The sequence below is a fragment of the Heteronotia binoei genome, chromosome 12 (assembly GCF_032191835.1).
Source record: "Heteronotia binoei isolate CCM8104 ecotype False Entrance Well chromosome 12, APGP_CSIRO_Hbin_v1, whole genome shotgun sequence".
Classification (NCBI taxonomy): domain Eukaryota; kingdom Metazoa; phylum Chordata; class Lepidosauria; order Squamata; family Gekkonidae; genus Heteronotia; species Heteronotia binoei.
In genome coordinates, this window is record NC_083234.1 from 54,529,816 (window position 1) to 54,544,621 (window position 14,806).

Consider the following 14,806-nt stretch of genomic DNA (forward strand, 5'->3'; position numbering starts at 1 on the left):
TCTGCTGAATGCAAGAGTTCTTATTTTGTGATGCATCTGCTTCCGAGCAGAAGCAAGCTAAAAGCAGGTCCACAGACACCAGTAGTGAATGTCTGCAGGGAAGAAGGCAGCCAGCACAGAAGGAAGATGCAATGCTAAGGTTGCATCCCCTCCCTCCCTCCTTGTCCACTCTGTCCCAATTGCCCAGGGGCACCTGTCAGGAGGGTAAGGACACGGTACAGTTTTAATCTGCTGCAAACTGCCTTGGAAATCACTTAGTCAAAAAGTAAAGCATAAATCCTTAAAATAAAGAAGGTTCAAAGAGGCAGTTTGACCTTAGTAGGCAGGAAAAGGGACCACTAGTTTCTTACATCTTTCTGTTGCACCTTATTTCAACAGCTGGGCAGTAAAGAACCAGATGAACCTTGTTGTGGGAGCTGGAGAGAGGGGGAGGACAGGTGGGTCGGCACCCAGGAGCCTTGCCGAGTATGAGAGCAGCTGATGAAACTCTGACATGGAGAGGGTGTGACTCAGTGGCAGAGCACCTGTGTGGCATGCAGAAGGTCCCAGGTTCAATCCCTGGCATCTCCAGTTAACAAGATCTGGCAGTAGGTGTGGTCAATGGTCCTGAGACCTTAGGGATACTGACTTTGATGAGCCAAGGGTGTGATTCAGTATAAAGCAGTGTCATGTGTTCATGAGATGCTTTATTCAAGTAACTTATAGGCATACTTCATTTTAAAAGGCTGCTGAAGGACATTAAAAAACAAATTCATTTGAGGGGCTCCTCCCCAGAGCCAGCTGCAATTTTTTTGCAAGCCTTTCAGCACAGGAGGAGCCTCCTCTTCCCCAAGTTCCTCTCCAGTGCAGCTTTAGCAAAAGCAAGTAAGAATCCCTGCAATGCTGTTCATCCTCTGATCCAGTGGAGAGGGGCGCTTGGCAGAAGCAGCAGAGGGAGAGTCTCTTGGGCTTTGTTTCTCATGCAGCTTCCAGGCACTTCACCCACTGGGAAATCAAATCAGTGTCCCTGGGTAGAGAGGAGGCCCTTCGTCGAGCTGAGGGTGTTGGCCATTGCTGACCTTGCCAGTCACCTTTTATGCACATATTCAGTTCACAATCTCTGGCTGGTGAGAAGTCAACCTTACTTTGTTCTCTTCTCCCTCAAAATCCATTGATTGGGTGGTGTTACAGGAGGTTTTGCTGCTGTTCTGAATATAAGGTAGGCTGGAAGCCGGGAATTCATCAGGTTTAAAAGGAGCAAATGCATGCATGTATGTTAAAAAGATCTTGTTAAAACATCTGTGAAGAGGCCTTGCAAATTTGTCTTGGCTGATGTAAGGTGTTCTCAGACCTCTTCAAAATCTACCCCAGTAGGTGTCTTTTTACTAGAAAAAAAGGAGGAAAAAAGATAGCAATCACAGAGTGTACATTTCAGTAATTTCCCAAACAACAATGTGACTTAAAATGTATATTTTCTATTCCATTAGCCACAAAACTGCTTATATAAAAATAAAGATGAAACCGCATAAAAATAAGCCTAACCATGATTCACAGAACAAATATTTATTATTTTGGATTTCTAGCCCTGCCCTCCATAAAACACAAACTGAAAGGAAAAGCAGGCCCATTGGCTCTCAATCTGCTATTCTGAAAGCTTCTTGGGAAAGCAAGGTTTTGTGCCACCAAAACAGGTTGCCAAAGGAACTGTACAAATCTCCAATGGGGGAGAGCACCACGATACAGAGCTCCCCAGTGACCACACAACAAATGGGGGCAAAAGAGGCACATAAAAGTTACCTTTTTCACCACTGCTGCACACTAAGTCAACAGATTTGGACTCAAAATCTGTTCTACTGCTTCAGACCAATGTGGCTGCTGCCTAGAACTAAGTCAGCATGTTTGGTGTAGTGGTTAAGTGTGCAGACTCTTATCTGGGAGAACTGGGTTTGATTCCCCACTCCTCCACTTGCACCTGCTGGAATGGCCTTGGGTCAGCCATAGCTCTTGCAAGAGTTGTCCTTGAAAGGGCAGCTGCTGTGAGAGCCCTCAGCCCCACCCACCTCACAGGGTGTCTGTTGTGGGGGGAGAAGATATAGGAGATTGTAAGCCACTTTGAGTATCTGATTCAGAGAGAAGGGCGGGGTATATATCTGCAGTATTCTTCTTCTATGCACTACAGTAGTTTTCTGCATACCTGGAAGTTCACCCAAATATGCAGAAACCCCTAACTAGGAGTGCATGTGTTTTGGTAGGGACTTGAGCATTTAGTAGAGAGGATGATGACAACAGACTTGCAGTGAAGAGAGACTAATGCCAAAAGCTGGGTTTGGTGGGGTCAAGGGGAAGAACAGACTGCTATCATACACCCCTTCATTCATGGCTTGGACTCTTTGTCTCATCAACTGCCAGTATGGCCAAAGTTACAAGGGAGGCGGTCCGGAATTACCTCTTGAATCCAGGATTAATGAGGGACTCTCCAGGCATCCTCTTTTTACTTGCTGCTTGCCCTGTGCTGGCTCCACCCTGGCCTTTGAGGGGACTTAGTTCTGTTCACAAAGAAAAAACCCCAAAGATGTTACTACAGCTCAGTTCCATTCATCCATTGTACCAGGGAGGCAGGAGTGTGCTGATGGTGGGGCAGGGAGGAAGAGTCCTTAGGGACAAGAATCTTAGTCGTTCTCAGTACTGGTGCTGCCACTGAAAAAGCCACATGGAACTGAATGGTTGCTAGGGAAACCCGAAAGGCTAGGTGATCTCTGCAAGGGTCTTTGGGGTAGCTCAAGCAAGCAAGTCCTTCCAGTGGGACAACATGACTCCTGTTTGCCATCAGCATTGCCAGTAAGGAGCTTTAGTGCACACACAGCAACCTGGTGCAAGGAAGACCTCTTTTTTTCTCTTTGATACTGGAGAAAACTCTGGGATACCTCTGAGCATCACAGAAATCATGTGGAGATGGTACCAGTGAAGCAGACCAACTAATACAGAGGGCAGCACTGAGCCAGAGCTGCTCTCTTTTTCATATCCCTAGTCTTCAAAATCAAAGGTTTCTAGGGGTGTTGCAGAAGGTGGTCCCTTTCCCTCTGTAGCATGGAAGAGGATTACTCTTCTCTCCCCCACCTGCCCAACATCCTCCTGACATGACTATGTGGGACTGACTACCTAACTTTGTACACAAAGAGCTTCCATGTCCATTTTAAGGAGGGGAGATAAAAACCAAGTCTTCTGGGCCTTACAGTTTCAAAAGCAGGCTTGTGTCTAATGTTGGATAAAATCTGTGAAACCAGATGGGATATCCAACTGGAGGACGTGGTGGACAGTCCTTCAGCTGCTCAGAATGGTGCCTTTGTGCTTCCCTTTTATCAAGCTCAAACAATAACTATGCATGTTAAAATAGAATGTGGCTTTTCTTGACTGGGAACATGAGTATTTTGGATGGATGGGGCTTGGAGCAATAGATAACCTTGTTTTCTCTCGCAAGCTAGTGTGGCCTCAGAAAGAAGGTAGTTATTAAAACAGGAAGGACTCAAAATTCACACTGGGACAAAAGAGAGACACTCCTTGGACTGATCACATGCTGCATGTGTACCATTTCTAACCTGGAGAAAAGAGGGATTGGCTTTTCAGAGTATTCTTCTCAGGGCTACCAAGGGGCAAAGTACCAGCACTCACAAGGGCACCCTCTGCAAAGAGAAGAAAAATATGCAAAAACATTTGTTTTCAACAACTTACAACTGCTTTCAATTTACACTCCAGAGATGTGACCCTGGAGGTCAGTAGGAGAAGTGAAAACTGAGAAAGGAAGTCTGTCTCTAGCAACAAAACAATTTTCCATTGGCAGCCTTTAAGAAGGTCTGCAATTAAAAAACAAACAAACAAAAAACAGGCTCTATTCGCCTTCCTGGTTGATATTAACCCTCTGTGAAATTGACAAGATAGTCAATTTCAACCAGATAAGGTACCAATATAGCTAATATCTCTGCTCCTGTTCAATAAGGAAAGTGACAAGCTTCTTGGTATATCTCAAAGTGCCTTCAGGAATTACCGATAACAGGACCTGAAGCAGCTGCTTACCTATGGTGCATAGAGAATAGTCTTCAAGTGAAGATGTAGAGAAGTTAAGCAACAAACTTATCCCACATTCAGAGGAAGACACTCAAGAATAAACATCCATAGATCAGCCTGCACATTCTTTTAGCTACCAAAATGACTGACTTCTGCAGGCAAGCAAGCCACTAAACATTTTTGTGGACTAACAAACTGTGGTACTCTGTTTGTAGAGCTAAAGACAGGTGTGAGGAAAGCAATATTGTTAACCAGCCTGATATTGGTTTGAGCCTTTATATTTACATCATACCAAATTGAGAAAACCACCAGCACATTTCACACTAGATACCAACATTCCATGAATATTAAAAGAGGAACTTCGGATGGATTCACAATTAGAACAAATTGAGATTCTACCTTCCCCAGCCCACCCAGCATGTATGTATAATTACAACAACCTTTGACATGTTTTTCCAGCTTCTCCACCTGTTCCACCAAGCCAAAAATCAGATCCTGAGCTAGTTTCCTCGCTTCAGAGAGAGAGACTTTGAACAAGTCAAAGGTCAAAGTTTGTCTGCTGTCTTGGAACTGCAAGGTGGCCTTGCTGTCATGTATGGTCAGTGCAGGAGTTTGATACTCAAAGGCTTCTCTGTGGACAAAAGATGAGTGAAATAACACAAAATGCAGTGGAGCTGAACTGGCACAGGTGCAAATACACCTTGTCACTATAACTAATACTGCACACGTCACAATTATTGATTGAGTTACTTTAGTTATAGTCTGCCTTTCTCACTGAGACTCAAGCAAGATTACAAAATTACACAAAAGTATGCCGGAAAACCCAATACATACAACAAACAAAGCAAATAAAACTGGATTACAACATTAGAAATCACAAAATGAGAAATCATACTAATTAATCAAAGTTTCAGCTGATTAATTGTAAAGAGTCACTTCTGATCACAAGCCTGAGAACGGAGGCCAATTAAAAGTTTATTTTGAGGCTATTTTGAGTCTGGTCTGTGAACTCAGATAGGGGGAAAATATTAAAGGAGGCAAACTCCACCACCAAGGAGCTTTATGGAGCAATCTAAGCAGAGTTACTCTGTTCAAAGCCTATAGAAGTCATGGGGATCAGAATGGTAGAACTCTGTTTAGGATTGCAATGTTAGTATTCTAAGTTGCGTTGCCATCTTATACTTCCTTCAGTCTTTCAAAGCACTATGGTTTAGGTCATATACCATCTTTCCAACCTCAAAACTAAGTGGAGCTGCTGACTAGATTTCAAATGGGGAATCATGTCCTGAACACATGCACCAAATTTCATTCCATTCAAAAGGGATATTACATTGTAAAAACAGACAATAGTGAACAGAGGAATGAAATTGTTTTTCTGATTTTATGGGACCAAGTACTTTTCAGTGAGTAGACAGGTTTAATTTTAACCTACCTTAAGCTTCTAAAATTAGGAAACAATGTAAGTCCTAATTGTTGGGGAACACCCACCTGAATTTAACAATACTGTCATCACACGAAGAATTCAGCCCACTCTGAGATACCTGATAGGAGAACAAAAGCAACAGAGCTAGAAACGAAAGAACACCCTATCTTGCTAGCCAGCCTGAAACACCAAGAGACAAGGAAGGCTGCTAGGCAAAGCATTCCACAGTTGGAAGGGTCTGTAGAAGAGGAACTAGTTTTGAGAATGCTGCTTCAGGCACCCACATCTGGAAGCTTACCTGTCTGTCCAGTTTATCCAAAGCAACATCACAGCTCCAGAACTCGCAAGCATTTGTGACACTGTGAAAAAAGAAGGCTAGAGGTTATCAGGCTCTTATTCCCTCACACATGACGCCTGTGACAGAAAAGTTGTGTGGGTTCCTCTTCACATTCCACAGCTTTCCTTGCCTGTCAAAATCATGCTTCCACACCCTTTGCAGGCTGCCTCAAATAATGACTTTTAACAGAGAAGATGAGGTGAAACCATGTTGAATTATACCTGCATTTTTCAAATCCTTTGATCAGTATCTTCCAGAGAGACCTTGTATTCTGTGCATCTCCACCTTCTAAGGCATGGAGGATATTACCAAAGCCTTCTCCAGGCAGTACCGACTCTGGAATTCCCTCCCAGATCGATGTCCATGGTACCTATCCTATACAGCTGCAGATGATGTTAAAACATTTCTTCTTTTCTCCCTTGGTCTTTTAGTTGAGTTCTTCTCTCCCCCATTCTCCCATTTTCTGCATAGAGACCTTCCTGCATTCACCAGCCTGCTCTGGTTGGGGGTGTTCAGCTCTGTGTTCTATATAACCAGAGGAGTATGGGACTAGTGAGAGTCTGCACAGATGAGAATTCAACACAAGGCCACCCAAGGTGGCCAATTTGGGTTTGGCTAACTCTATGCCTTGTGGTGCACTTCAGTTTTATTTCCAGTCATTTCCACAATGACTACTGTGCTCTCTGACGATAGGGAGCTTGTAGTCTCACCTGGTGTTAGAGAGACAGCTGCTTGACTTTGTTAAGGGAGTTCCATTGCTAAAAGCCCCCTAAACTTATTTAAGGAAGGGATAAACCTCCCCCCCTTTCCCTCCCCCAAAGGTACTGTGGCTTATATCTGTTTGGGAGTCCAGTCCCATGTGGAAGGAGCTCTGTGTCCTAATCCTAGAGAAGAACCTGGCTCTGCTTCCTCTATACGGCAAGTATAGTATTCTGTTGATGTTTATTGCTTTTGGGCAATAATAATAATTATCGTATGGCAGCATATGTAGTACAGCCAGGAGATCCTAAGATGGTCTGGCAGCTAGAAGTTCTAGCTCTTTTACTATTATGCACCACTAGGTGGTGAGCTAGACTTGTTTTTAAGGCAAGAGACCTTTCAGAGGTGGTGGTGGTTGGCCACTGCCTGCCTCAGGACCCTGGGGTTCCTTGGAAGACACCCTTCCAAATACCAGCCAAAGCTGGCCCTGCTTAGCCTCCAAGATCTGATGAGATTGGGCTAGCCTGGGCTATTGCTTCCTGGCAACCAGGGCTGGATGCTGAAAATGAAAGGGAAGTCCAGAGTTCCTTAGTGGCTCGCCACGATCGAGCATCCTGTTTCCCACCAGCAATGAAAGCCGTAGCTGTTGTTTCCTAGCAACGGGCCCTCCGCGATGCACTGGACAGGGAGGATCCGTTTAGCTCCAATGGCTAACGCCAACACTTGAAGCTGAGGCCGGAAATGACTAGGGAGAAAAACGAGGGTCATGCTAGGAAAGAGCGCCTGCTTTTGTAAATCCCTCCCCCCCCCGCCGCCCGTTTTGCCCTTACTGGAGCCTGGGGACGGAGTTTTCGCTGCAAAAGCAGAGGAACCGCTGTCCTTCGTGCTGCACAACGCGGAACTTCCCGGCCGGAGCCATCAGCCGAGCCCCAAGCGGGCCTGAAACGGTTGTTTTGGTCTCTTTGCGCAGGGAGGAGTTGCCGCTGCAGAGCCCGCCCTCCTTTAAAGGGGAGGTCGCGGCGGCCGCGGTCGTTCTCCTCTGCTCCTTCCTTTCCCCCTTTTTACGAAGGCTCGACTATAATTCAATAAATCCTGCCTCTTAGCTGAAGTTCCTTCGGCAGATCGGAAATGCGATTAGAGGCTGCAGTCCTCTGCACACTTACCTCGGAGTAAACCCCGCCGATCGGGTTTGCTTCCGAGTAGACAGGCATAGGATCGCCTTGCAGATTTTTTAAAAAGCGCTCCCCCCCCGGACCACCCCCCCCCAAACAAAACTTTCTAAGACTGGACCTCTTCCCTCACAGTCCTTTGTTTTAGAAAGGACAGCATCAATGTTCCCTCTAAGCTGCAGGGTCTTGTGAGCAAACATTCTACTTTGTGAGCTACTGCAGAAATTAGTGTGCTCTGGGGTCATCCTTCCTGAGCTAAGACAAAAATGTGTGAGTTGGAGGCTAACTCAGCTTTGAGGGAACACTGGACAGCATTCTTTCCCTTGAATGGTGTCTTCTTCGCAAAACCCAAAGGAAGCCCGCCAGCCCTAATAGAGGGCGCTGCCGGCCGCCGGAAACCGGGACGGGTGAGGCGCCTCTTCCCTTCCTGGACGTCCCTGCCCCGCCCGCTGCGCAAATGGTGAACTTGGGGCTGTGGCGGGTGGACGATGAAGTGGCGGCCAAGCACCCGGTGGGTTCGTCGCTGGAGTCCCAGGGAGACTGGAGTTCGAGAGCTCGGCTTTTCCCTTGCCGGGATTCCTGTGCTTTTAATGGTGGCTCAAGAGGAAGTTGCCGCCGCCGAGTAGTGGCTAGATGGAGCGGGGAGAGCTAGATCCGGCTGTTTGCCAGGGAGCATCGGATGCTCAAAGTAAACCAGGAATTCAGTAGCACTTTCAAGAGTGCAACAGAATTTATTCGGCAGAAACTTCCGCGAGGCAGCAGAGCTCACTTTCTCGGGGACATGGCAGCGTACTTCCTCATTTATGTTATGCTGTCGAAAGGCCCTGTAACTTCGCCGGTTGGGGGCAGCAAAGGATTAGAAATTGGTAGTGGACCATTGCCATTTCAAGCTTTTCTTCCACAAGGGAAAGTGAAACAGAAATATTTACAGAATGAAAACGAAAGTTATCCGGCATCTCTCCATAGTTGCTCTCCCAGGAGAAAAACTGCCTCAGTTGAATTTCTGTTTACCCCAGAATACCAGTGTAATTCACCCCCCCCCCACCCCTAACCTGATCCTAAGTATTTTTTCCTGTTTCTTCCCACCTTCCTTCTTATTGCCTCACTGGCCATGTTATTTAGACAGCAGTCTCCCGAGGGATGTATTCTGCAAAATGCTGTATTCTCATTCTATATTCTGCAAAATGCAGTGCATTGTTGATATGATGTGAAATTACTGTAAAGTAGTTGTTGAAGATGTGAAAACCCATCCAGGGGGAAGAGAAAAATGAATAAGTCTGCCCCAAGGAGATGGGGGTGGGTGAGAGGGAGAGATAGCACAGCTTGATTTAGCCCTGTGAAATCCAAGTAGGGGAGCAATTTTGAACATGAACCAGCTGCTGTAAGACCTTGTAGGTGAATGTCTGTACTGCTCTTGAAGGCAATATTCTAAATACTTAACTGGCTCAGAGGCCTGAGTCAATGGGCACTTGCGGGGGCTTTTTTTTTTTTAAAGCAGGAACGCAGTTTTGGCTGGCTTGGCCTCAGGGGGTGTGGTCTAATATGCAAATAAATTCCTGTTGGACCTTTTCTACAAAAAGCCCTGTGTGAAACAATGGTGGCATCAGGGGTGTGTGGCCTAATATGCAAATGAGTTCCTGCTAGGCTTTTTCTACCAAAAAAGCTCTGGGCACTTGGCTTTAAAGCCACAGCCTGGAGCTGAGAGGAAGATGTGGGAGGGGAAGAAGTCTTTTTTTCTCCTGTATTGTTGCTTTGGGTCCCTGTCAGCCAGAAAGCAGTGTGTGTGTGTGTAAAGGGCTGTCAAGCTGCAACGGACATATGCTTAACCCCTAAGTGAGAATTTTGACAAGCACAAATTGTATCACTTCTGTGGGCCTACTATAAACTGGGAATGTGGGTCACTTTCCGGGCAATATCCCATCCCAGAAAACTCTCTCATGTGTCTTATTCTGGAATGTTGTCATTGAACCAGACATAGCATGACAGGCTTGCATTCCAGCCTGATTCAGGGAAACAGTTCTCTTCACTCCTGCCCCTGCTGGGGCCCTGATTGCAGCTTGGGGGGGGGGGGCAGGTTCTGAAATGAAATGAAAGGCACTAAGGATCTGAGAACCAGACATGCTTGGGAGTGATTCTGTCTCCTTGCTGGGTTAATGAAAAGCACTCTGCACAGCCATATGGCAGCAAAATCCACGTCAAGTCAGTGGTGTGGAAACGTTTCTGTATTTACTTCATTTATGACTCACCTTTTACCCCATGAAGACCCAGAGCAGGCTTTCCTCCATACTATCCTCCCAACAACCCTGTGAGATAGGTTAGGCTGTGAAGGACTGGGCCAGGGTCTCTCAGCAAGCTCTCATGGCAGAGGTGGGAATTTGAACTTGGGTCTCCCAAATTCTAGTTTGCCATGCTACGCTCTGACTGGTTCTAATGCTGTGACTACTTGCATTGTATGTGTTTAAAGTTTGTTTGAGAAAAAATCCATAGGAACAGATGCATTTTTAAAGGGAAATTGTATGTTGTTTTTTCAGGGGCTGCAGGAATATGCTGCCTGCCAATCGTTTGCTTTTATGAAGGGCATTGGCACCTTTATTGCAGGTAAGCCCACTCCCAAATTTACCCCTATGGGTCAGTAGTTTATAAAATTATAGTGTTGCAAATTAACTTTCTGAAGTGGTCCATCAGAGAGCTTGTATGGCTGAATGTTCCTCTATTAAAGAAAAATCCTTTCTCATAGAAAGCTAGGATATCAGGGGGGGGGGAAATTAGGGCAGAACTTTTTTCTCTGGAAATGACAGGTCTACATATAGGGAATACTTTCATCTGGAGACGCATTCCATCCTGTGAGTCCCCACCTGCCGTCTAACGTACACAGCCCAATGAAGACTAGAGTGATAGCCTTAGGTTCCTCCCTTCACCTGTTGTTCAGTTCAATATTCTGCATATTTAAAGCAGGATGCAAAATGACAAAAGCCATGGAAAACAGTTCACTTTCAAAGATGTTAAAAATGTTACCCAAACTCCAAGTGACTACCAACAAAATAGCTCAGCAATGGCAGACAGAATGGCAAAAGGGCACATCACGTCATCAAGACAGGCCAACAATAGGCTATCCCTGCTAGCCTGGAAGATTACACAGAATTTGCCTTTTTATGTCCTACTGCTCATCCCACCCCCACTCCTTGCTATGCCAGTTCTGCCCATATAGAATGGGAAGCCAAGTGGCAGTTAGTGTTCCCTCTAAGCTGAGTTAGTGTGAGCTCACAGTTTTTTAGCCTCCAGCTCACACATTTTTGTCTTAGCTCAGGAAGGATGGGCCCAGAGCAAACTAATTTATGCAGTAGCCAAATCGCTCCCTCGCAACTTAAATGGCAGTAGCTCACAAAGTAGAATTATTGCTCACAAGACTCAACAGCCTAGAGGGAGTGTTGGTGGTAGTGCCTCATTGCCAGTTCTGCACAAACCACAGCTTGTCAGTCCTTTTGTCATCTCTGTCAAGCATGGAGGAACTCCACCCACACATTCTTTCCCTTACTGACTCACATCTAAATGACACCCTCACTTTGCAGCCAGCAATTTCTGCCTTGTGGACCCTGTGGGAGTTTGGGGATGGTGCTGGTTATGGTGCAAGGGGTAATCGGAACCTCTGTGTCTGTCTGAACAGGCTCCGGGATGACCTTTGCCCTTCAGATGTTCAGCCGGAAGAGGCGTTACTCGTTCCAGTGGAATATTCTTGTTTCCTTGGGTTGGTATTTCAGGAAACCAAATTGTGAAGATTTTCTCTTTCCCCTGACTCGCCACCAGTGACTTCATGTTACCTTGGCTAGCCTCTGTTTTACAACAGAATGCTTAATACCTAAAGCATTGACTGTATAGCTTACATGTATTTTCGTATGGAGGGGAGAATCCAAAATTCTATGCATGTCCTGTTGTTGTTAAACTCATTGCCATTTTTAAACGCAGTGGGCTTTATTAATAGTAGCATACTAGCACTGCTGGTTTTACATAACACTTTAGCATATTCAAAATGTTTCATGCATATTAGTGATCTTTGCACCAGCTGTATAAGGAAAATCATGCTAGAATGTGGCCTAAAACTTCACCTTATGCATGCCTTCTTGGGACTGTCCTACCCAATTCAGAATCCTAAGTAAAAGCTTTTCCATTTTTCTTCAAACACTTTCCAGTTTGTCAACATTTTTTGCTATGTCTACAGTTGTGGGTTCAGTTGCCAGCTATGCAGTGACCCGGTGGGAAACACAGAAGTGCTCTAATTTATGGATCTTCCTGGAGACTGCAGAGCCTGTCCAGGATGTGGCCAAAGGTGAGCAGAGTGGGGAAACTGAAAAGATAGACCTGAAGAGGGTAGAGAAGAAGAATTAAAACAATCTTGTGATGGGAGTGGAAAGAGGCTGGGACTCTTAATGCCAAGTTATTTTGTGTAATTTTAGAGTCATGTACTTTCATGTCTACCTTTGCAGCCCTTATATTGCTTTTTTGAACTCTGATTGCTGAGATTTTTGAATGGTGAATTCTGTTTATGTTCACAAAAGTTGGTTTTGGCATAATGCCAGTTGAAGAATCTGCAGCCCTGCTTGTTACTCCCTTAATACTTTTAATGGGTTTCCCTTTCTTAATTCATTAGCAGTACGGTACATCCAGATGGGCTAAAGGAAATAACTTCGGCACATAATGCATAGATAATTTGTGGAATGTGCTGCCATAAATGGTGGTTTGAATAAGGGTATTTCTGAATTTCTCATACCTGGTCTTTCAGCACCCCAAACACCATTTTGATATCTCCTCATGAAAATCAGATATTTGGATCTTTTTTATTGTTCCGTTTTTCGTTTCGACACAAATGATCCCTGTAAAATACATGCATTTTTCAACACGGATTGTGTATCAATACTTGTTCATTATTTTTGCATATATAAATGATAATTCATGTAAATTGAAAATGAACAACTAAAATCAGAGAATGTGTAAAAAATATGTCCCTTTCTGCAGCTGTTCATGTGATTGACTTTTTTCTTTTGTTCTTCCTGTTTTGCTTTTCATTTGTTTCAGTGGACAGAAAGGTGTTTGCTTTGCTCTTGATTTTATTGCTGGCTTTACTATTGTGCTGGTTTTATTTATTAGGAATTTTAAAAGGCTTAGGATGCCATTTTACTATTGATTTTTAAATTGATTTTTAAATTTAAATTATAAAGCTTTTACAATTAAAATGGGGAAATTTGACCCCTTTTATGTTAGCTGTTCTCATTATTGTCAGGAGTGCTGGTTCAATAGACCTTTCATGTCCAGCAGCAGTGTATCACATTCCTTCTCTGCTACTGAGTGGACCAGGAGTGCATAAACTGGCTGATGTTCGAAACCAGGTGCTGGATCTGATGGTCTCACCCAATGAGGCACTTATTTCTTTCATTTAAACATATTTGCTTTACAAGTTGTTTTGAATAGCAAAATTGGTTGTGTGCATGATCTCATTTTTATGTTTCTTTGATTAATTAGTGCATTAGGGGGGAAAAGGTGAATTCTACCTAATTGTTTTTTCATTTCTCCAGAGAAAGTGCCCACTCAAGATTCCAAAGAGAAAACACAGATGGGAGAGAAAAAGAACAAGTATGGAGATGTTGTGAATTAGCCCGAAGATTCTTCAACAGGCTGACAGAGAAGAGAAGTCTCCTATGTATGGCTGAACTCCTTGCAGCTGGAACTCTTTCTAGGTTAGGGCTCAGTGGAGGGTTATCATAAACACATACTGGATGTACCCCCTATCCAGTTCCGCTGTTGTTACTATAACATTATTAGGGAAACATGAGATGTGTCGGCCCTATGTAATTTGCCTTTCCACACAACCAAAAATGGTACTTTGTGTCACATACTTCCCTACCTAGAAAAGTTGGGGAAAGAACAATGGAAACTAGATTCACAGCTGCTATTTTCCACTGTAGGCTGGCACTGGATTTTGCACTTGGTTGTATTCTTCATTATGTCTGTTACCATGACAATTCAGATCCATCCTGAAAAGTCAGCCCATATTTTTTACCATATAAACAACACCTTATCAATGACTAATTCCTGTTGAAAGGGTGGGATTTATTTATGGCTTAAGCTGTTTCCAGATGCTGACAAAAATGTAATGGGGGGGGGGAGGACTGTTTGTGCCAACAGTAAGGTAAATTTTGCACTGTATGATCCATGTATAATATATAGCTTCCATTAGAAGGGATGGTTATGCCAGGGAGATGTCAGCAACCCCTCCCTCTTTAATTAGAATGCCTGGCTCCTTTAATGCTTCCAGGGGAAATTCAACCCAGTTGGGCAATTTGTTTCCCTTGAAAAGCTCCCTTGCAGCGTATTTTAGTTTCATGCAAAGCAGAACCATTAAGTGAAATTTACGATGACCTTATGAATTTCCTCTCTCTCTTTCTCTCTCTCTCTCTCCCCCCCTTGAAAACTGTACATAACATAAAGTCCATAACAGATTAATCTTAATGTGGGTCTTCCTACAGAATCCCAAACTCCCTCTGATTGCAACATTTCCTGCCCATTCATAGGACTATTTAGTTTCCAAGGCCCACCAAAAGTATGGATAGGAGAAAGCCTGTGTCACCACATCTGAGTGTTAATTCTTCCCTGGATTTGGTGGTGCATGATGAAGTTGGCACCAGGCTATTGTAGCGACTCATCTGAACTGTATGGTTCATTTGCAACTCCTTCACTGGTGTGAAGCTAGGAAATTGTAAGCCTTATGTTCCTTTTCTGCATATTTCGGTGAAGAGAAGAGACTGGAACAGAAAGGTCTGTGGAGTAGGAAAAGGGATAAAGATGGGATGACAGAGGTGGGGATTCAGAGACATAATTTGGTGAAAGGGCTGTGGTTGAGTAGAACATCTGGCTTGCATACAGAAGGTCTCAGATTCCATCCCTGGTATCTCCAGGTAAAGGATCACAAAGCAGATGCTGGAAAAGGCCCTGTTCTGCCTGAGACACAGGAGACCTGCTACCAGAGCAGTGGGGGAGACACATCAGCATAAGTAACTTTCCAGACAAAGTAAGATGATGGCAGTACCTCAGTGCATGCTTGAAAAGACAATTCAGATGGGAACCCCCAAGATCACAAATTGTGTG

General features: G+C 44.4%; 2 protein-coding genes across 3 annotated transcripts; one reads left to right on the forward strand and one right to left on the reverse strand.

The window, feature by feature from the left end:
• Positions 1-669: 669 nt before the first annotated feature.
• PAXX (PAXX non-homologous end joining factor) lies at positions 670-7,535 on the reverse strand. Of its 2 annotated transcripts, XM_060251255.1 has the most exons (7): positions 7,331-7,535; positions 5,763-5,823; positions 5,530-5,582; positions 4,482-4,672; positions 3,576-3,659; positions 2,426-2,525; positions 670-1,364 (listed from the first exon to the last, which is right to left on the reverse strand). In XM_060251255.1, the coding sequence occupies exons 1-7, from the start codon at positions 7,417-7,419 to the stop codon at positions 1,325-1,327; spliced, it is 618 nt and encodes a 205-aa protein (XP_060107238.1). In that variant the 5' UTR covers positions 7,420-7,535; the 3' UTR covers positions 670-1,324. The 2 variants fall into 2 exon arrangements, with proteins under 2 accessions (XP_060107238.1, XP_060107239.1); XM_060251256.1 differs by lacking the exon at positions 2,426-2,525 and having other exon boundaries at positions 1,219-1,364; positions 7,331-7,450.
• Positions 7,536-8,060: 525 nt separating this feature from the next.
• On the forward strand, positions 8,061-13,750 carry TMEM141 (transmembrane protein 141). Its single transcript, XM_060250731.1, has 5 exons — positions 8,061-8,180; positions 10,201-10,267; positions 11,334-11,414; positions 11,886-11,993; positions 13,237-13,750. The coding sequence occupies exons 1-5, from the start codon at positions 8,127-8,129 to the stop codon at positions 13,314-13,316; spliced, it is 390 nt and encodes a 129-aa protein (XP_060106714.1). The 5' UTR covers positions 8,061-8,126; the 3' UTR covers positions 13,317-13,750.
• The last annotated feature ends 1,056 nt before the right edge of the window (positions 13,751-14,806 follow it).